The sequence below is a fragment of the Chiloscyllium plagiosum genome, unplaced genomic scaffold (assembly GCF_037043375.1).
Source record: "Chiloscyllium plagiosum isolate Xiang-an unplaced genomic scaffold, Cpla_swu_hap1 HiC_scaffold_36, whole genome shotgun sequence".
NCBI classification, from domain to species: Eukaryota; Metazoa; Chordata; class Chondrichthyes; order Orectolobiformes; family Hemiscylliidae; genus Chiloscyllium; species Chiloscyllium plagiosum.
The window spans coordinates 28014146-28037818 of record NW_028270174.1 but is presented as its reverse complement, the minus strand read 5'-3'; the positions used below and the strand labels follow the sequence as shown (position 1 = coordinate 28037818).

Below are 23673 nucleotides of genomic sequence, written 5' to 3'. Positions count from 1 at the left end.
CCCATGGCTAGAACTTGGATGTAATGCAGGAAGAGTTTGAGGGAATGACTATCTTCACCAGGGTAAATGGCACCATGTTGACATTGCAAAGTAACACTATTAAGGATCATGCAGTATTAGTGTGTGAAAGCAGAGGGCTGTCAGCTAACAGTTTAGGTTACAGATCCAACTACCTGATGGAACATGAAGAGTGAATGCGAGGGAGCCATTTTGTGCTTTGCATGTTGAATCAGTTGCAGGACAGTGTTGGTCTCAATCGCTTACATTTTTAAAAATATCAGTCATGGGATATGGGTATTTTATGGATAGATCAGTATTTATTGCTCATCTCTACTTACCTAGAGGCCTGTAGCTGTGGTCTGAAATCAGTTGTAGGCCAGACTAAGTAAGGATGATAGATGTCCTTCTCCAAAGGACCCCAGATTGGTTTTTACAACAATTAGAAGTGGTTATATGGTCACCATTAGACTAGCTTTTAAATTATTGATATTTTTGAAAAGAGATTTCAAATTTCACCACTTGCCATAGTGGGATGTGATTTATTATTGTTACACGTACCTAGGTACAGTAAAAAGGTTAATTTTGTGTATAGTACAGGCAGATCATGCCAAATAAAGTGCATTAGGATAATAGAATAGAATGATGGAAAACAATGTTACGGTTGCAGAGAAGGTGCTGAAAGAGTGAGAACAACATTAAATTGAAAATTTGATAGATCCATTCAGAAGTTTAATAACAGAGGGGAAGAAGCTGCGCTTGAATCTGTTTGTATGTGTGTTTAAGCTTTTGAATCTTCTGTCTGACAGAGGAAGTTGGAAGAGATTATGACCAGGGTGGGAGGGCTCCTGTCTTCAGAATGTTAGCCTAAGGATCTGGATTATTAGCCCGGTCATATTCCCATTATGCCACCAACTCCCTGAGCTGATGGGCAGGCATACTCATAAATTAGATCCCCCCCTCCCCGAATTGGGACAACACTCATCCATCCTGTCTGTCCATATGAGAAAACCACGTCTTACAGTGGGGGAGTCATAGCCTTCCTACAGTGTGGAAACAGGTCATTTGGCCCAACAAGTTGACACCAACCTTCCAAAGAGTATCCCACTCTAACCCATTCCCCTACCCTTTTGCTCTACATTTCCCATCACTAATCCACCTAACCTACACATCTGAACACTATGAGCAATTTAGCATGGCCAATCCACCTAACCTGCACATCTTTGGACTCTGGGAAGAAACCGGAACAACTGGGAGGAAAACAACACAGTGACAGCGAGAATGTGCAAGCTCCTTTTTAAAAAATATGACTGATACCACTCTCGCCTTCCAGCAGTGTTTACACTTGGTTGGCTGAATCATAGAATCTGGACAGTGTGGAAATAGGCCATTTGGCCCAACATGTTCAACCAACTCTTCTAAGATTGCAGGAGGAATCCCATTTATCATAATCCTGATCCCAGCTAAGGAGGAAGGTGCAGAATTTGCTAGGGAGGATGGCGATAAAACCTGCTCTAAAGGAGAGACTGGAATTTTGCAGTCATTTAGTGAGGACATGGGCACAAAGATATGTCAATGTAACATTGTTGAGGAAAGGGATTGCGTATAATTATCGGCTGATGCTTTCTGTTCTGCACTGTAGGTCGTTGAGGCAAGTTCAAACTAAAACCTGGAAACAGCCTTCCTTCAGAATCACCTCCCCCTTGAGCAGCTCTCTGAGGATAATAACACTTCAGGCATGTCTCTGTTCATTTATCTCAGTCGGTTTATTCTCTAGATTCGGCATGTGTCAGTGGGCAGGTCAGCATATTGCTTTCATCTGCTGGTTGCTGGTGGAGGATGTGATAACCAAAGTGTTATGGTTCGATGTTAGCTCCGGTACGATATTACCAAAAGGATGCATTAAGTGACCTAAATTAACACATTTAGATTAGATTCCCTACAGAGTGGAAACAGGCCTTTCGGTCCAACAAGTCCACACCGACCCTCCGAAAAGCAACCCACCAGACCCATTCCCTACATTTTATCCTTGCACCTAACACTACGGGCACTTTAGCATGGCCAATTCACTTAACCTGCATATCTTTTGACTGTGGGAGGAAACTGGAACACCCGGAGTAAACCCACACAGACGGGGGAGAACGTGCAAACTCCACACAGACAGTTGCCCGGGGTCCCTGGAGCTGTGAGGCAACAGTGTTAACCACTGAGCCACCGTGCCACCCCTTGCATTTAACCTATATATAATAAAAATGACTTTCATGCCCTTCTGCACATCGGGGCTCCATGGAAGCACTGGTTTGGACAATTTCAGAGTCCCGGCACTAGTCACGATTCCAGTCTGAGTGTGACAGAGTCCCTGATATTAAAACCATTCTGAGAACTCCCAGCACTTTCCCAGACACTGCACTGGGCAAAAAAAACATCACCCAGGTGGCTGTATGTCAACTACACAAAAGAATGGTTCCCACAGGCAGTCAAGGTTAAGCAGAGTAAACAGGCTGATCGTGTACTAGGCCAGTAATTTTCCACTTGTTTCCAATTCCTCATTGCATTGTCCAATTAATGCTTAATGATTAACCCTTAATGATCTGGTTTGAAGGCATCATTTTTTGCTTTGGAGATGCCGATGTTGGACTGGGGTGTACAAAGTTAAAAATCACACAACACCAGGTTATAGTCCAACAGGTTTATTTGGAAGCACTAGCTTTCAGAGCACTGCTCCTTCATCACATTGTTGTGGAGTATAAGATCATAAGACACAGAATTCATAGCAAAAGTTTATAGTGTGATGTAACTGAAATTATGAATTGAAAAAGACCTGGATTGTTTGTTAATTTTCTCATCTTTTAGAATGTAACTTTTAGAATATATAATTTCGGTTACATCACACTATAATCCTTTGCTATAAATTCTGTGTCTTATGATCTTATATTCCACAGCCACCTGATGAAAGAGCAGTGCTCCGAAAGCTAGTGCTTCCAAATAAACCTGTTGGACTGTAACCTGGTGTTGCGTTTTTTAACATCATTGTTTGCATCTACCACTGTGCAGGCTCTCTGGGGATTGCTGAGACAAAGTTCATGCATTGGATCTGTCCATAATAAAACTGATAGCGATATATGTAGCAGAGAGGGCCATGAGCAGATTTGAGGGAAAGTTGAGGGATAAGTAGTTTTAGGATTTTGAGCAACCGACAGTGATAGAACAGCGATATAGGTTCCTAGTCAAAATGGCAAGTGGCTTTGAGGGGAACATGCAAATGGTAGTGCTCCCATGCATTTACTGCCCTTGTTCCTCTAGGTACTGAGGGGGCGATCGCAGGTTTTGAAGGTGTTGTCACAGGAACCTAGATGAGTTACTCAATGCCTTTTTGTAGATAGTACACACTGTTGTCTCTGCATTGATGGTGACCAGAATGGTGAAGGTTGTGACTGGGGTATCAGTTAAGCATGCAGTCAACGCATGACTTTTTGTAAGGGCTTCCCGATACTTGTTATTGGAAGCACAATCTGCCTTCGCACATGCTATAACTTAATGATGATTTGGAGGTGCTGGTGCTGGACAGGGATGTACAAAGTTAAGAATCACACAACACCAGGTTACAGTCCAACAGGTTTATTTGGAAGCACTACCTTTCAGAGTGCTGCTCGTTCATCAGGTGCTTGTGGTGAACCACCTGATGAAGGAGCAGCGCTCCAAAAACTAGTGCTTCCAAATAAACATGTTGGACTATAACCTGGTTTATAAATTAATATTGTAATTCCATCCTGGCATCAGGAAGCTGTTTTTTTGGCCTTCTGCAAAATTAAACTCCACCCCCACTCATTTGCCAGGCTTCCAGCTCCTGGGAGCAGCTCATTAACTCTTCCAAATGTTTCGGATCAATCAAACATCAATTCTGTTTTCCTGATCTGCTGAGTAGATTTTCAAGAGCCACACTATTGTGCTGTTGTGTTAGTGATCTCGTTTGGCTGAGGTTTCCCAATGTGATGTCACAAGTTTCTCCTGGCTGGCAGCTGAGCTTAAATGTTACAGTCAAGCAGGAGATCTCAAATTATTATCCAAGCCATTTCACTGGTAACCAAACCATGTGTCCGTCTTAGGACCAGAATGTGCTGGACTAATTTGCTAGAATTAATGCAGCACTGCTTCTTAAAATTCAGTTTCACAAAACGATTTGGATGGCACGGTGGTTAGCACTGCTACCCCACAGCACCAAGGAACTGGGTTGAATTCCACCCTTGGGCGACAGTTTGTGTGGAGTTTGCACGTTCTCCCTTTTTCTGCATGGATTTCCTCCAGGTGCTCTGGTTTCCTCCCACAATCCAAAGATGTGCAGGTCAGGTGAATTGGCCATGCTAAATTGTCTATAAGTGCATTAGTCAGGGGTAAATATAGGGCAGGGGAATGGCTCTGGATGGGTTACTCTTCAGAGGGTCAATGTGGACTTGTTGGGCCGAAGGGCCTGTTTCCATACTGTAAAAAGAATCTAGTCTTAAACAAATGTCCTTAGTTTGGGCAAGTCACAAGCTACTTGCTAATGAAGAACAGATCTTCAGCAGATGCCTTTGGAGAATTATTAACCATGAAGCAGTTCATTAGAGCCATTGCGCCTGCTCTTTGAAAGGGCTGTCCATTCTGTTCCTATTCCTGGTGTTTTATTTGCTATTAGCTTTGCATTTCATTCCCATTGTCTAACATTTATTCAATTCAGTTTTGATATTTATATCAGCTTTCAGACATTGTACCTCAGAATATAACAACCCACCAAGCAAAGACAAAAAAGAAATCTTTGTATCTTCCCTCTGGAGCTTTTGCTAAATATCTTAAGATTGTTTCTCCTGACTACTTGGTGTATAAGGTTATGATTCTGAAGGAGTCTTTGGTGAAGATTGCATTAACCTTCACCCAGTTGGATGATGCCGAAAGCATTTGGACAGGGAAGTGTAGAAAATCTGAGGATATTGAACAGGATCGCCCTGATGTCACAGCTCTCTCGATAGTCTAAGTAACAAAGTCGACCTTTCTATATGTAACTTGTCCCTGATAACTATCATGCAGTAAACTATAACTTGTTTAAGACAAAACCCTCTTCTTATTAGAACAAAGGTGGCAGAAATCTACCCAACCACATCTTGGCAGTGGTTGGCATCGCATGCTCATACAATAATAATCAACACTCCTACAATGAAAACAGTTTCTTCCATACCAACTTCTCCCATCTCCCCACATAACTAAAGTGCTTCATCCCTGGTAACCTATGCATATCAATCTCGTTAGTACCCTCTAGAGAGGCAGAGGCATATTCAGTTTCCTTCCTATAGTCTTTATTCGTAAAAGGTCCCTTAGGCCATTTTAACAACCCTTGGGGATGCTTTCTGGCACCACTGGGAACCCAAGGTGCATACAATTGTACAGCAAAGCAGCTAACCAATAATTATTTGAGTAACTTAATTAATGTCATGTCTGTGACAATTTGCAGCTGGGATGAAATGATTCATGATATGAAGGGGCAGCACGGTGGCTCAGTAGTGCCTCACAGCACCAGGGACCTAGGTTTGATTCCAGCTTCTGGCAACTATCTGTGTGGAATTTGCACATTCTCCCTGTCTCTGCATGGGTTTCCTCCAGGTATTCCGGTTTTCTCCAATAATCCAAAGATGTGCAGGTCAGGTGAATTGGCCATGCTAAATTGCCCATTGTGTTCAGGGATGTATAGGTTAGATTCATTAGTAAGGGGAAATGTAGAGTAATAGGTTTGGAAATGGGTCTGGGTGGGTTATTCTTCGAAGGCTCGATGTGGACTTGTTGGGCCGAATGGCTTGTTTCCACACTGTAGGGACTCTAAGGTATTTGGCAACAATGAGGAGGTTGCAACTCTATTTGACCATATGCAGAGGCTGCCCCTCAATTTTGTTTTGGTATCTTTTTCAACAATTACAAACCTATAGTTCCTGGGATGCAGGTACACCGACAGTTATTAGGAAAGAATTTCTATGATCTTGACTAAGCACATGCGAAGGAACGGTGATGTAGTCCGAGATCAGAATGGTGTGAGCCTAGGAGGGAAATTTGTAGTTGGTGGAGTTCCCATCCATCTGCTGCTCTTGCCCTTCTAAGTGGTAGAGATTGTGAGTTTGGAAGATACAGCCAATGGACCCTGTATGAGTGTTTGCTGTGCATCTTTTATGGATTAATTAATGACCAAGTAGCAAGTAGAAGAATGCCATGTTGGGACTGCTCCTAGACTTGATGAAATCAACAGCATGTAAATTCAAGATATGAAGGATTAGTGGGCAAAGCCTCCCAAGCATTTAGTCTGTCGTATTTCAAGTTCTCACATGCCTCAATAAACACAGAATGTGATTAATGCCAAATACCCAGTTTGCTGGAAATTGTCTCATCTGCTGAGCACTGCAAAAGATTTATTAATAATTGACAGAAAGACAACAATTGTTACGTGAACCAATGGCCAGGTTTTATTTTGTTTAGTAATATTCACTTATCCTGCTTTGTAGTACAGGTACACAACCCTTTATCTGAAACGCTCGGGACCAGCAGGTTTTTGGAATTTGGACTTTTTTGGATTTCAGAATAAATGATAGTTTGACTGTGAAATTTAAAAAAATCTTACTGAGCAGCAGACTCACAGTGAGCACTATGGGCCCTGAGGCAGAATTGAGACCTGCCGGTGCTGGGCCACACCCACCCATGTCGTATCTGAGTCACATGCATCGAGTGGGTGTGGGGTTGGGTTAATTGTTTGCACACCAAACGATCTTGTTAATGAGAAAAAAAACTTTACGAGAAAACCTTCAGAGCTTTTCAGATTTCGGATAAAGGATTATCTACCTCTATTTCCGAACTAATCGGGACTCTGGTCAAAAAATTGTACAAATGCTCATATGACATCATTGCATCTTTTTCGTCAAAACCTATAAACATTTCCACTCCTTTATGAACAAATGCCTTGCTCACTATTCAATTTTCAATCAGAATTTCCCTTCCATTAAATTTCTACAATAATTTGAAAACCACTTTTGTTTTCAATTTCTATGATTAAAGGTTTTATTGGAATGTCATTGTCATACTATAAAGAAGCTGTCCACTCATGTCATGATTCCTATGGCCTGAAACCAAAGCTTGTACCCATATAATTATCATTAAATTCACAAATTATCACCTTTGTTCATTTTCTTAACAATTGTTGGAGTGCTCCGTGATATTTTTGCATATTTTACTTAACTGCCTGTCTAAACCTAAAGGTAATAAAGAGGAATTTTCCAATACACAAATGCAGCTCACCTCTAAAGGATTTATGTCTATTTCCCAGGGGGGTATGTTATCCAAATGGTACAAGGTTCTTGTATTGAGGTGGTTCTATCCCCACCTCGGAGCCAGGAAGCCTATGATCAAGTCTCACTTACTACAAAGTCGATCCCTGAACAGGGTGATTGGAAAATATCTTTCAGAAACCTGCCAGCAAAAGTCAGCCCAGGGTCGTAGGACTGTTGAGAAGCTAGCTCAAAGAACAGACGCGAGGCTGAACAGCTAGGGAGTCATGGGGGGCACCGTGGTTCAGCGGTTAGCATAGCTCCCTCACAGTGCTAGGGACCCACGTTCAATCACACTCCTGGGTGACTGCCTTTGTGGAGTTTGCACAAGTGTCTGCATGGGTTTCCCTCTGGGGACTCCAGTTTCCTTTCACAGTCAAAAGATGTGCAGGTCAGGTGGATTGGCCATGCTAAATTGCTCATTGTGTTCAGGGATTTGCAGACTAGGCGAGTTAGCCATGAGACATGCAGGGTTACAGGGGTAGGAGTGTAGATCAAGATGGGATGTTCTGTGGAGGGTCAGTGTGGACTTGATGGGTTGAATGGCCTGCTTCCACACTGTAAGGATTCTATGTTAATTTTTGGCATTAAGTCTTCAGCATGGGCTTGAATGAAGAGTCATCTAGATGCAAAATGTAATCTTGTTGTCTCTCCATGGTTGCTGCCAGACCTGCTGCAATCTCCAGCATTTTCAGTACAGATTGCAACATCTGCAGTCATTTGTTCTCACATTATGGACACCTGGTTGAGTTCCAAAAGTGGTAAATCTACTTGGATTTCTACAAGCATTTTTTGTACATTAAACTCTATTTGATTAAACTTTATTTGAGTGAAATCTCTATGATTTTTAAATAACTTGTTGTCCTTTTATTGTTTTTTCAATCACAACCTGTGTGTTGATTTGTTTTTTTATTTGAGCGTCAGATGTGGCTGTGGCTGTGGCTCAGGGCAGCATTAATTGTCCATCCAAAATTTCCCAGGGGGCAGTGGGTGAGACCAAGTAAGGTTGGCAAGTTTCCTTCTATAAAGGACAATAGTGAATCAGACGGGTTTTTAAGCAATAACTACACGGTTATCATTAGGCCAGCTCTTTACTCCACTTTTCTGAAGTTGAACTCAAATTTCTCCATCTACCATGGTGGGATTCAAACCCATGTTCTGAGAGTGTTTTGTTCTGGATTGCTAAGTCAGTGACATTACCACTACATTACTGCTGTCATCTCCTTATTTATAATCAGTAGAACACAACGTATAGGAAAGGATTAGACCATTCGACCCATCAAGTCTGTTCCACCATTCGATCATGCCCAATACAGTTCTCAGAAAAGAAAGTTGTGTTCAAATCAGCAACAGAACTACATTACTTTACATACAAAGTGATTACATATTTCTACAAAAAAGAACAAACAATTGGTCTGCACAGTCACATCTACTTTCAGAGAAAAAAAGAGATACCACTTCAATAAATACAAACCTCATTATTAGAAAACCATTCAGTCCATCACTTGTAGAGATAATAGTAAATACCCTGGATCTGAAATCCTGGAAAGAGTTTCTCCTGGTTTATCACCAAAATGTTGGTGGATGATCAGTCCGACGCTGGAGAAAGGGCTTAAACAACTGAATAGGCTCAATTTCTGTCAGTTTCCCAATAGGCAAACCACCAGAAGAATTCGCCACCATAGGATTTCAGGGGCTCAGACATGCCATAAAATGATTTTTGTAAGTGTTAGGAAGAAGTTAGGATTCCAGTGGATGCAGTTGTTGAAATGACCAAGCATTTCTTTGACATTTGTCGTCTCACATTGTTCATATTCATTCAGCAGCTAGTCCAGTCAGTGGAGCTCCTCAGTCATCCTGTTTTTCTGGAGGTACTACCTGTAGAATAATCTGGGCTGTTCTGGTCATTAAATCTGTAATATAAAACAGCAGGATATGAATGCTTTATCCATAGACAATTAATTAGAGTCATAGAGTCATAGAGATGTACAGCATGGAAACAGACCCTTTGGTCCAACCCGTTCATGCCGACCAGATATCCCAACCCAATCTGGTTCCACCTGCCAGCACCTGGCCAATATATCTCCAAACCCTTCCTATTCATATACCCATCCAAATGCCTCTTAAATGTTGTATTGTACCAGCCTCCACCACATCCCCTGGCACTTCATTCCATACACGCACCACCCTCTGCGTGAAAATGTTGCGTCTTAGGTCCCTTTTATGTATTTCCCCCCTCACCCTAAACCTACGCCATCTAGGTTTGGACTCCCCGACCCCAGAGAAAAGACTTTGCCTATTTACCCTATCCATGCCCCTCATAATTTTGTAAAACTCTATAAGGTCTTCCCTCAGCCTCCGACACTCCAGGGAAAACTGTCCTAACTTGTTCAGCCTCTCCCTATAGCTCAAATCCTCCAACCCTGCTAACATCCTTGTAAATCTTCTCTGAACCCTTTCACGTTTCACAACATCTTTCCAATAGGAAGGAGACCAGAATTGCATGCAATATTCCAACAGTGGCCTAACCAATGTCCTGTACAGCCGCAATATGACCTCCCAACTCCTGTACACAATACTCTGACAACAAAGGAAAACATACCAAACGCCTTCTTCACTATCCTATCCACCTGCGACTCCACTTTCAAGGAGCTATGAACCTGCAGTCCAAGGTCTCTTTGTTCAGCAACACTCCCTAGGACCTTACCATTCAGTGTATAACTCCTGCTAAGATTTGCTTTCCCGAAATGCAGCACCTTGCATTTTTCTGAATTAAACTCCATCTGCCACTTCTCAGCCCATTGGCCCATCTGGTCAAGATCCTGTTGTATTCTGAGGTAACCCTCTTCACTGTCCACTACACCTCCAATTTTGGTGTCATCTGCAAACTTACTAACTGTACCTCTTATGCTCGCATCCAAATCATTTATGTAAATGACAAAAAGTAGAGGACCCAGCACCTATCCTTGTAGCACTCCACTGGTCACAGGCCTCCAGTCTGAAAAACAACCCTCCACCACCATCTTCTGTCTTCTACCTTTGAGCCAGTTCTGTATCCAAATGGCTCGTTCTCCCTGTATTCCGTGAGATCTAAGCTTGCTAATCAGTCTCCCATCGGGAATCTTGTCGAACGCCTTATAGATCATATAGATCACATCTACCACTCTGCCCTCATCAATCCTCTTTGTTACTTCTTCAAAAAACTCAATCAAGTTTGTGAGACATGATTTCCCACACACAAAGCCATGTTGACTATCCCTAATCAGTCCTTGCCTTTCCAAATACATGTACATCCTGTCCCTCAGGATTCCCTCCAACAACTTGCTCACCACCGAGGTCAGGCTCACTGGTCTATAGTTCCCTGGCTTGTCTTTACCGCCCTTCTTAAACAGTAGCACCATGTTTGCCAACCTCCAGTCTTCCAGCACCTCACCTGTGACTATCGATGATACAAATATCTCAGTAAGAGGCCCAGCAATCACTTCTCTCCCACAGAGTTCTCAGGTATACTTGATCAGGTCCTGGGGATTTATCCACCCTTACCCATTTCAAGACATCCAGCACTTCCTCCTCTGTATTCTGGACATTTTGCACGATGTCACTATCTATTTCCCTATAGTCTATATCTTCCATAACCTTTTCCACAGTAAATACTGATGCAAAATACTCATTTAGTATCTCCCCCTTTTTCTGCGAGTCCACACAAAGGCTGCCTTGCTGATCTTTGAGGGGCCCTATTCTCTCCCTAGTTACCCTTTTGTCCTTAATGTAATTGTAAAAACCCTTTAGTTTCTCCTTAATTCTATTTGCCAAAGCTATCTCATGTCCCCGTTTTGCCTTCCTGATTTCCTTCTTAAGTATACTCATACTTCCTTTGTACTCTTCTAAGGATTCACTCGATGTAACCTGTCGATACCTTACATATGCTTCCTTCTTTTTCTGAACCAAACCCTCAATTTCTTTAGTCATCCAGCATTCCCTATACCTACCAGCCTTTCCTTTCACCCTAACAGGAATATACTTTCTCTGGATTCTTGTTATCTCATTTCTGAAGGCTTCCCATTTTCCAGCCGTCTCTTTACCTATGAACATCTGCCCCCAATCAGCTTTCGAAAGTTCTTGCCTAATACCGTCAAGATTGGCCTTTCTCCAATTTAGAACTTCAACTTTGAGATCTGGTCTATCCTTTTCCATCACTATTTTAAAACGAATAGAATTATGGTCGCTGGCCCCAAAGTGCTCCCCCACTGACACCTCAGTCACCTGCCCTGCCTTCTTTCCCAAGAGTAGGTCAAGTTTTGCATCTTCTCTAGTAGGTACATCCACATACTGATTCAGAAAATTGTCTTGTACGCACTTAACAAATTCCTCTCCATCTAAACCCTTAACACTATGGCAGTCCCTGTCGATGTTTGGATAGTTAAAATCCCCTACCATAACCACCATATTATTCTTACAGATAGCTGAGATCTCCTTACATGTTTGTTTCTCAATTTCCCTCTGACTATTAGGGGGTCTATAATACAATCCCAATAAGGTGATCATCCCTTTCTTATTTCTCAATTCCACCCAAATAACTTCCCTTGATGTATTTCCAGGAATATCCTCCCTCAGCACAGCTGTAATGCTATCCCTTATCAAAAATGCCACTCCCCTTCCTCTCTTGCCTCCTTTTCTATCCTTCCCGTAGCATTTGTATCCTGGAACATTAAGCTGCCAATCCTGCCCATCCCTGAGCCATGTTTCTGTAATTGCTATGATATCCCAGTCTCATGTTCCTAACCATGCCCTGAGTTCATCTGCCTTCCCTGTTAGGCCCCATGCGTTGAAATAAATACAGTTTAATTTGTTAGTCCTACCTTGTCTCTGCCTGCCCTGACTGTTTGACTCACTTCTGTTCTCAATTGTACCTGTCTCAGATTGATCTCTTTCCTCACTATCTCCCTCGGTCCCACCGCCCCCCCACCTTACTAGTTTAAATCCTCCCAAGCAGCTCTAGCAAATTTCCCTGCCAGTATATTAGTCCTCTTCCAATTTAGGTGCAATCCGTCCTTCTTGTACAGGTCACTTCTACCCCAAAAGTTATTCCAATGATCCAAATAAAAAGAAATGAAAAGACGGTTGCTGCAAATTTGGAATAAAAATATACTTTCCTTTCATCAGTACTATTCAAATTTGTATGCTAACATTTCTTCTCTGAACATTTAGAAAATGAACTGTATGACAATTATATGTTTTCAAAAAGGATGTGATGAAACGGTTTTCTATATATATCTAATACCTTATGTTTTACATCTAGCAACCTACTGATACCTAAATGTGGCTGACTATTGAACAGTATTCTCCAAATTTGAACTAATTGTCATTCAGTAAGTTGAATGGAAATCAGTTGCCCTGTTTTTGTTAAGTGCATTGGATCGCAATAAAATAAGAATGTAACCACAGAGCGCAGTACCCTGCAATTTCCATCTGGAAGTGGAACTGGCTCTCAGATCAGGAATGACAAAGATAAAATATAAAATTGATCCCTTCACACAAATCCTACTTCCATCTCTCACAGTCTTGCCATTCCTGCCACATTAATGCATGTTATCACAGATGAGCTCCCAAAGGTATTGGCAATTTAAGGTAATCTGATTCGAAATGGCTTTGGAGTAATTCACACATGTTGGGAATTTTAGTTCAGTTCATATACTTGCACATACTTATTTTCGCATGTTCTCTTGTCATAATTACAAGGAATCGAGAAAAATGTTGTGTTTCTTTTTTATAGCTTCTCACTGTCTGGCTCAATTTCTTGGAATATACATTCAACTAGCCATCTTGCTCCTATCAATCTATCCAATTTCTCTGCCCAAGTGTTAATCTGTAAAATTCTTGTCAACTTACTTAATCGAAGGCCTTCTGCCCAAAACGTCTATTTTTCTGCTACTCAGATGCTGCCTGACCTGTTGTGCTTCTCCAGCACGACTCTAATCTTGACTCTGATCTCCAACATCTTCAGTCCTCACTTTCGCCTTAGTCCAATGTGTGTTAAAGTCCCTGGGGTGTGAGGGACTTGAAGATGATAATGATTTTGTTTTCTGTTTCTACCAGAATCATTAATCCATTCAGAACCTCTTCAATACAACTCTTGCCTTTACTAGCCCGATACTGAAAACTACGCCACCAGTTCTACATATGCTCAAAACTCTACAGTAGTATGAAATTCTTGCAACCTTCATTTGATATTTAGTTTTCAGTTTGAATCTTTCAAAAGCTCCCCAACAATCACTCTCACAGGTACAAGGAGATTAATATAGTCCTCTCAGCTAACAAAGCTACTCACAAAAGAAGCTGCTGAGAAAGCTGAAGGTGTGAAATAAAAGCAAAAAATACTGCAAATACTGAGCACTTAGAAAATACTGAGGGCTTGCAAATTCTGTGCAGACAGCAGCAGATTTAATGGATGGAAATATTCTACTTTTGCTGGTGGTGAGCTTGAGAAATGGGAAGGGCATGTAATTAGGCTGGGTAGAATCACTTGAACCCACCACCTCAACCAATTCTTAATATCTGAGCGAATGGTGTTGTAATTGACCAAACCAAATCCCCTTCAAACACATCAACAAGATAGCCTAGATCCTAATGTTTATCTTATTTAAAGGTAAGTGGAAGGTACTTTATTCGATTGGTCACACTACTTAGTTTTAAGCCAAACACACTTTATTCTTAATCTACAGTTAAAACACAACCAGAGGGATAAGAATTGGTATAACTTTAACTCTATTGGAAAACTTAACAGAATTTTAGATTATTTAACTACTAAACAGAAACTGTCCCAATATGATAACATCCCAGAAGCACATCCTTAGCAAAGACAATTACAGCAAAATAGATTGTCTCACATGCAAAGTTTCTCCAATCCAGGAGAAAAGAACATCAAGAGAAAATTCTAGCAGAGAGAAAGAACTCCAGCTTTTTGCTGTGGGTGAGAGAGATGTATAGCAACTTCCACAATCAACTGAAAGCTAAATGAAAGCCCTGGTTCTGATGGAGCTTGACTCTACCCATTCATGCTGTATCTATTGTTCAAACCTGGGGCCTCATAAGCTATTTACTTTATTGGCTTGGAAGAGACAACCTTTCACCTCTGAATCAAAACCTCCCTTCAAAACAAAAATCAGGACAAATACACCTTTTAAAGCCATAGTATGGTCACAGTATTCTGGACATCATGACAATCAGAGACCACTTAAGCAAGCACCACCTCCTCACTCCCAATGAAATCAAGGTGAGCCTGTCAACATGCGATCTGCATGATGGGTGAAACTGTGTGGCTTGCTCGTCACCTTGGGTTGGGGAGGGATCAACATTTTGGCTGCGCCGTCCCTCAGCAGTTCCCTGCCTGCTGACCTGTGTGCCAAAACTAATTTCAGAAGTTGCTGCTGTGCTCAAAGGTTCATGCAGAAGGAGAACAAGGTAACAAGGAATGTATGGGGGAAGCAGACTCTTGATCAAAAGCTGAGGTAAAAACCAGTAAAAGCCAATAATAATTGAAATGATGCACAAGTCTTACTGAAGCCCCATCTTGAAGTACACAAAATGAGCCAGACTATTATATGTCATTTGCAAGTTTTACCGGATTTGCCTTCTGAGTGCCAGATTGAGGGGACGGGACATCAGGAAGAGGATCATGTTGGGAGCCACTAATGCCCATCAAACCCTCGGCCACCCTACATGAGTTACCTATGGCCTGGGTCTTCTGCAATTCTGGAAGTCTTGGTGGGTGTCATTGACTGGCAGGAGCTATCACCTTGTCAAGTGGCCCTACTGAACAGAAGAAATGCCAGTCTTTGATTGGCAGGCAGCTCCTGCTGTGTTCCAAGGGAAAACTCATTGCTGTCCTCACCACTGCCTGCTTAGTATGTGGTTTGGTGGGCTGAGGGGTGACCTTATAGAGGTTTACAAAATTTTGAGGGGCATGGATAGGATAAATAGACAAAGTCTTTTCCCTGGGGTCGGGGAGTCCAGAACTAGAGGGCATAGGTTTAGGGTGAGAGGGGCAAGATATAAAAGAGACCTAAGGGGCAACGTTTTCACGCAGAGGGTGGTACGTGTATGGAATGAGCTGCCAGAGGAAGTGGTGGAGGCTGGTACAATTGCAACATTTAAGAGGCATTTGGATGGGTATATGAATAGGAAGGGTTTGGAGGGATATGGGCTGGGTGATGGCAGGTGGGACTAGATTGGGTTGGGATATCTGGTCGGCATGGACAGGTTGGACCGAAGGGTCTGTTTCCATGCTGTACATCTCTATGACTCTATGGTGGGTCTTCCAGAATAGAGACACGATGGGTTTCTTGCCAGCTCTTCAGACCCAAAACTCCACGATTAGATTCTATCCAACATTGCTAATCAAAATTGATGCTTTGTCAGAGCGGTTCTGAAGAAGAATCATATTCAGCTCAAAATATTGATACTATTGCTCTTTACCTAGATGCTCTCAGACTTGCTGAGTCATTATGTCACTTTCTGTTTGTATTTCATTTACAATTTTGTTGCCATTTACTAATTTTTACTTTCGTATCGTAAAATATTGCTACATCATAATTTCAGTAATTAAGTACTGCACAATGCAGCCTCGAATTCCTACATTCCTTCATAATTAGTTTGCTATAATGACATGAGACTGAAGCTTCAGAATCTGAATTCAGCATGCTGGCATCGTCATATCCACAAAGTATGGATTCCTCAATGATCTAATATCTGTATGCCTGTCAAAATACAGTTAAGAAATACGATGTACTCTGTCCCCATGGGAATGCATTTTACACAATTGAATAGAAGAAAATAAATTGAGGGTGAAATGATAGGCAATTGCAATAATGGGGCACTTTAAGTAAAACTATCCTAAAATAGCCTGGTAAAAGACAAGTGTTCCTCACAAGAATGAGGAAAAGTGTTTAAAATGCATCCAGGACTGTTACCTTAAAAGTATGTTGCATGTGCAGCAAGGATATATGAAGTGCTAGATCTAGTTCTGAGCAATGAAGAAGGACAAATAAGCAATTTGCAAGTAGGACACTGTAGAAAATGGTGACATAACCTAATTAGACTCACTTTGAAAATAAGCAAAGACAAATTAGAGCTTTTAAAAAAAACCTGTTGGGACTAGAAGTTAGTTCGTTTCAATGTTTTGAAAGGAGACTTTCCCTAGATTGATTAGTAAAAGAAATGGAAGATCAAATAACAACAAACAAGTTAGAAAGAGAGTTATCATGCCATTTATGAAATGAATGGAGATGATGTGGTTCACCGATTCTATGCTGGATCCCTGATGCAAGCCGATCAGTCCCAAAACCCTTAATTAATTCCTGTTGCCCTACAACTTTATTTCCTTCAAATGCCTGTCCAATTTCCTTTTGAAAGCACTGATATTCTCAGTTTCCATTTCTAACATGGCAGCAATGTCCAGGTTGTAACCATTTACGGTGTAAAAATTAATCATTCTCACATTCTCCCTGCACATCTTTCCCAAAAACTTAAATCTCTGTTCACTTCTCCTTGTATCATAAACTAATAGGAAGAGATTTTCATTGTGCATCTAATCCAAGTCCATTATAATCTTTTGTATGCCTCTACTAAATATCCCCTCAATATCCTTTGCCTTTCCAACCTAACCATGCAACAGAAGAACCCTACACCCATTCTGCCTGCAATGCAGAGAATGGCAGATGAACAAGATATAGGTAAATGCATTTGGGTTAAAAGGAACAGCAGGGATATTTTGTAAGTACAGAAATAGTAGAATTAACTTCGTCTTTGGGTCACATTGTTTATTAGATAATATTTGATCTGTTGCAAGTTATATTCCTCCCAAAATTTTCATTTCACCAACATTTGTCCAAGGAGAGAGATTAGGAAGGCTGGAAGCTTGTGTGAAACACTACTATATTTCAACATGTGAGGAAAAAGCAAGATGATAAAGGAAAGGTTAAGACCATTTAAAGATGAAGTTGCCATTTTGAATTAATAGTGAGAGAATTGTGGGGGCAATGGTTTTACAAAGTGAAGTGACAATACGATGGAGAAGACCATTACCGGAGAGTTCCATCACTCTAATATGATCAAAGACTGTAAATGCTGGAGATCTGAAATGATAAAAAGCTAATCCACTAACAAAAAATTGTCATTAGATACCTCTTCTGTACTAGGTCTTAAATAAAATTATCTATCAACCAAGTTTCTTTCATAAATATTTGGATTATTATCATAACAAAACTTAGGTGAGACAGATGCAATAACTTGTTAATATTCACAATTGGTAACTTTAAAGTATAAATGTTTATCAATCTAAATAACCAAACACATACACAGACAGACAGACAGACACACAGACAGACAGACACACACACATACACACTACAGAAAAAGAGAAAGTGCAAAAGATTTCTCTCTGCAGAGATTCACTTCTTTTAAACAGAGAAAAAGGAATACATTTTCTGGCCATTAGCATTGTTCTTGAAGTCAAAATTATAATGTGTAGGATGTTTCAGAGTTTGGTATTTTGATCTTGCCATGTGTGGTCAAGGCATGCTTGTTTCTGGAGTCTTGTTTGATATAACTTGCTCAGGAAATACAACATTGAGATGTTCCTTCGGTCACTCTTTGAGAAGAACAAAGTTTTACCATGAACTCAACAAGATGATTCTTTTCACATGATAGAACATGGTATGCCTCACTACAAATGGCTGTTAAAATAGATACGATCTGAGTTTTGAGAAGATTTGTAGCTCAGGATGAGGTTCTGGATGTAGGTTTGCTCACTGAGCTGGAAGGTTCATTTTAAGATGTTGCATCATCCTACTAGGTAACATAGAGTCATAGAGATGTACAGCATGGAAACAGACCCTTCGGTCCAACTTGTCCATGCCGACCAGATATCCCAACCCAATCTAGTCCCACCTGCCAGCACCCGGCCCATATCCCTCTAAACCATTCCTATTCATTTACCCATCCAAATGCCTCTTAAATGTTGCAATTGTACCAGCCTCCACCACATCCTCTGGCAGCTCATTCCATACATGTACCACCCTCTGCGTGAAAAAGTTGCCCCTTAGGTCTCTTTTATATCTTGCCCCTCTCACCCTAAACCTATGCCCACTAGTTCTGGACTCCCCGACCCCAGGGAAAAGACTTTGCCTATTTATCCTATCCATGCCCCTCATAATTTTGTAAAACTCTATAAGGTCACCCCTCAGCCTCCGATGCTCCAGGGAATACAGCCCCAGCCTGTTCAGCCACTCCCTGTAGCTCAAATCCTCCAACCCTGGCAACATCCTTGTAAGTCTTTTCTGAACCCTTTCAAGTTTCACAACATCTTTCTGATAGGGAAAAGACCAGAATTACACGCAATATTCCAACAGTGGCCTAACCAATGTCCTGTACAACTGCAACACGACCTCCCAACTCCTGTACTCAATATTCTGACCAATAAAAGAAAGCATACCAAACGCCTTCTTCACTATCCTATCTACCTGTGACTCCACTTTCAAGGAGCTATGAACCTGCAGTCCAAGGTCTCTTTGTTCAGCAACACTCCCTAGGACCTTACCATTAAGTGTATACGTCCTGCTAAGATTTGCTTTCCCAAAATGCATCACCTCGCATTCATCTGAATTAAACTCCATCTGCCACTTCTCAGCCCATTGGCCCATCTGGTCAAGATCCTGTTGTAATCTGAGGTAACCTTCTTCGCTGTCCACTACACCTCCAATTTTGGTGTCATCTGCAAACTTACTAACTGTACCTCTTATGCTCGCATCCAAATCATTTATGTAAATAACAATAAGTAGAGAGCCCAGCACCGATCCTTGTGGCACTCCACTGGTCACAGGCCACCAGTCTGAAAAACAACCCTCCACCACCACCCTCTGTCTTTTACCTTTGAGCCAGTTCTGTATCCAAATGGCTAGTTCTCCCTGTATTCCATGAGATCTAACCTTGCTAATCAGTCTCCCATGGGGAACCTTGTCGAACGCCTTACTGAAATCCATATAGATCACATCTACCACTCTGCTCTCATCAATCTTCTTTGTTACTTCTTCAAAAAACTCAATCAAGTTTGTGAGACATGATTTCCCACACACAAAGCCATGTTGACTATCCCGAATCATTCCTTGCCTTTCCAAATACATGTACATCATGTCCCTCAGGATTCCCTCCAACAACTGGCCCGCTACCGAGGTCAGGCTCATCGGTCTATAGTTCCCTGGCTTGCCTTGACCGCCCTTCTTAAACAGTGGCACCACGTTTTCCAACCTCCAGTCTTCCAGCACCTCACCTGTGACTATCGATGTTACAAATATCTCAGCAAGAGGCCCAGCAATCACTTCTCTTGCTTCCCACAGAGTTCTCGGGTACACCTGATCAGGTCCTGGAAATTTATGCACCTTTAACCGTTTCAAGACATCCAGCACCTCCTCCTCTGTAATCTGGACATTTTGCAAGATGTCACCATCTATTTCCCTACAGTCTATATCTTCCATATCCTTTTCCACTGATGCAAAATACTGATGCAAAATATTCATTTAGTATCTCCCCCATTTTCTGTGGCTCCACACAAAGTTCGCCTTGCTGATCTTTGAGGGGCCCTATTCTCTCCCTAGTTACCCTTTTGTCCTTAATATATTTGTAAATCCCCTTTGGATTCTCCTTAATTCTATTTGCCAAAGCTATCTCATGTATCCGTTTTGCCCTCCTGATTTCCCTCTTAAGTATACTCCTACTTTCTTTATACTCTTCTAAGGATTCACTCGATCTATCCTGTCTATACCTGACATATGCTTCCTTCTTTTTCTTAACCAAACCCTCAATTTCTTTAGTCATCCAGCATTCCCTATACCTACCAGCCTTCCCTTTCACCCTGACAGGAATATACTTTCTCTGGATTCTTGTTATCTCATTTCTGAAGGCTTCCCATTTTCCAGCCGTCTCTTTACCTATGAACATCTGCCCCCAATCAGCTTTCGAAAGTTCTTGCCTAATACCGTCAAGATTGGCCTTTCTCCAATTTAGAACTTCAACTTTGAGATCTGGTCTATCCTTTTCCATCACTATTTTAAAACGAATAGAATTATGGTCGCTGGCCCCAAAGTGCTCCCCCACTGACACCTCAGTCACCTGCCCTGCCTTCTTTCCCAAGAGTAGGTCAAGTTTTGCATCTTCTCTAGTAGGTACATCCACAAACTGAATCAGAAAATTGTTTTTTTTAGATTGGATTAGATTACTTACAGCCCAACAAGTCCGCACAGACCCTCCGAAGCGCAACTCACCCAGACCCATTCCCCTACATTTACCCCTTCACCTTACACTACAGACAATTTAGCATGGATAATTCACTGAACCTGCACATTTTTGGATTGTGGGAGGAAACCGGAGGATGCAGAGGAAACCCCCGCAGACACGGGGAGAATGTGCAAACTCCACACAGACAGTCGCCTGAGGCGGGAATTAAATTCCTCTCCATCTAAACCTTTAACACTATGGCAGTCCCAGTCGATGTTTGGATAGTTAAAATCCCCTACCATAACTACCCTATTATTCTTACAAATAGCTGAGATCTCCTTACAAGTTTGTTTCTCAATTTTTCTCTGATTATTGGCGGGTCTATAATACAATCCCAATAAGGTGATCATCCCTTTCTTATTTCTCAGTTCCACCCAAATAACTTCCCTGGATGTATTTCCGGGAATATCCTCCCTCAGCACAGCTGTAATGCTATCCCTTATCAAATATGCCACTCCCCCTCCTCTCTTGCCTCCCTTTCTGTCCTTCCTGTAGCATTTGTATCCTGGAACATTAAGCTGCCAGTCCTGCCCATCCCTGAGCCATGTTTCCATAATTGCTATGATATTCAAGTCCCATGTTCCTAACCATGCCTTCCCTGTTAGTCCCCTTGCATTGAAATAAATGCAGTTTAATTTATTCATCCTACCTTGTCCCTGACTGTTTGACTCGCTTCTGTTCTCAGCTGTACCCGTCTCAGATCGATCTCTTTCCTCACTATCTCCCTGGATCCCATCCCCCACCTTACTAGTTTAAATCCTCCCAAGCAGTTCTAGCAAATTTCCCTGCCAGTATATTAATCCCCTTCCAATTTAGGTGCAATCCGTCCTTCTTGTACAGGTCACTTCTACCCCAACAGAGATTCCAAAGATCCAAAAATGTGAATCCTTTTCCCATACACCAGCTCCTCAGCCATGCATTTATCTGCTCTATCCTCCTATTCCTGCCCTCACTAGCTCGTAGCACTGGGAATAATCCAGATATTACTACCCTTGTGGACCTCCTTTTTAAATTTCTGCCTAACTCTCTGTAATCTCTCTTCAGAATCTCAACCTTTTCCCTTCCAATGTCATTGGTTCCAATGTTGACAATGACCTCCTGCTGGCCCCTCTTCCCCCGTGAGAACATTCTGCACCCTCTCTGAGACACCCTTGATCCTGGCACCAGGGAAACAACACACCATTCTGCTTTTTCTCTGCTGGTCACAGAAATGTCTGTCTGTACCTCTGACTACAGAATCCCCAACACAATTGATCTCTTGGAAGCCGACGTACCCCTCACTGTATTAGAGCCAGTCTCAATACCAGAAACTTGGCTGTTTGTGCTACGTTCCCCTGAGAATCCATCACCCCCTACATTTTCCAAAATAGCATACCTGTTTGAAATGGGTCTATCAATAAGAGACTCCTGCACTAACTGCCTACCTCTCTCACCCTTCCTGGAGTTAACCCATCTCTGTGACTGTATCTGAGACTTTCCCCCCTTCCTATAACTGCCATCCATCACATACTGTTGCTGTTGCAAATTCCTCATCGCTTCTATCTGTCTCTTCAACCAATCCACTCGATCTGATAAGATTTGCATCCAACAGCATTTATGGCAGATATAATCTGCAGTAACCCTTAAACTCTCTTTAAACTCCCACATCTGACAAGAAGTACATATCACTGCAAAGACCATTTTGCTCCTTCACAATCTACAGACCCAGAAAATAACACCGTCTTATTCCTCTACAAACACTGCCCCAGGTTAAATTAATAGTTATGGCTTACATTTTAAGTTTAATCAAGAGACTTATCTCCAAAAACATATAATCAAGAAAGAATCCACTATCCTCACTACTGCAGCCTTTCTCTTGGACAGACTTAAAACAACAATTAACTTATCTGATTCTGTGCTGTGAACTTTGCCCAACAGTTCCTCCAAGATTTCACTATTTGTGAATTTCACTATTTGTTAATTTTTCCAGATGCACTCCGATGTCCAGCGATACTCGAATTCAAACAGCAAAGGCAGTAACTGTGGAGGTTCTCTCTCTCTCTCTCTCTCCTGCACTGTCCTCACCATGTGCTTCCTATTTCTGCTCTTCTCCCTTTTAAACTGCTGCTGTTTGACTTTTTTTTTCTAAAGTTCCAAAACAATGCAACAGAATATAAAACAGTAATTGCTGCTCCTGGAATTCGAGGAAATCACCTCCAACACCTAAAATACCTCAAAAAAAGGAGCAGTTCTTACAGCCAGAAAGTTTTCCCGTCCTCCATCTTGGATTACCCAGAATGCATGGATCTTCAGTGCTTTTTATTTGTATATGTTTGGGTTTCCATATAAATAGGAAGCAGGAATCATCAGCAGTGCTTCGCCTGGAGGCCCACTGAAGATTTTACCGAGTAGGGTGATGAAATGTCTAGAAATGAACCTTCCAACTCAGCGAGCAAACCTACATCCAGATACTATCTGAGTAGGAACATTTCAAAAAGGATGAATTTCAAAGCATCCAGAGAAAGACTGGATACTATTAAAGCAGGTAGCTCCACTTAAAGAGTTAGCATAGATAAATGGATGATAAGCTGAATCGTTATCTACTGTGCTTTGAATTTTATGATTCTGTGGATTCTTCAATATGCAGTATTTGTGTTTTGGATCCTTAAGTTTGAGTCAGCATTGTGGCTTCATGCTTGTTCTAACTTGCAATGTGGCTTCAGTTTCATGATGTCTATCCCAATCCCCAATCACCTAGCAGCCTACTGCCTACATATCTGTCAAAAGTCCTCACAATCTATGTTGGTTCCTTAGGATTATAAAGGAATCCAATAAGTCATGGTTTTGTGGTGGTCTGCTGTGACATTCAGTTGTCCTTCAAGATTATTGGCACACTCATTTCAAGTTATTTAGCAAAAAAGAATCTTTTTGAAAAATAAAATCAGTAAACCACAGGATATTCCTTAGTGGAATTTTAATTGAGATATAATAACAAGATCAATCATTAAGGAGAGATAGATTATGTAGCTAT

At 41.6% G+C, this 23673-nt stretch overlaps 1 protein-coding gene across 1 annotated transcript in view; it reads right to left on the bottom strand.

The window, feature by feature from the left end:
* Positions 1–6453: 6453 nt before the first annotated feature.
* slc7a11 (solute carrier family 7 member 11) overlaps positions 6454–23673 on the bottom strand; it is a 193133-nt gene continuing 175913 nt past the window's right edge. Inside the window, exon 12 of the mRNA XM_043674092.2 lies at positions 6454–9247. Within this exon, the coding sequence (XP_043530027.2) occupies positions 9183–9247 (65 nt within the window). The 3' untranslated portion in view covers positions 6454–9182. The remainder of the gene's footprint in view (positions 9248–23673) is intronic.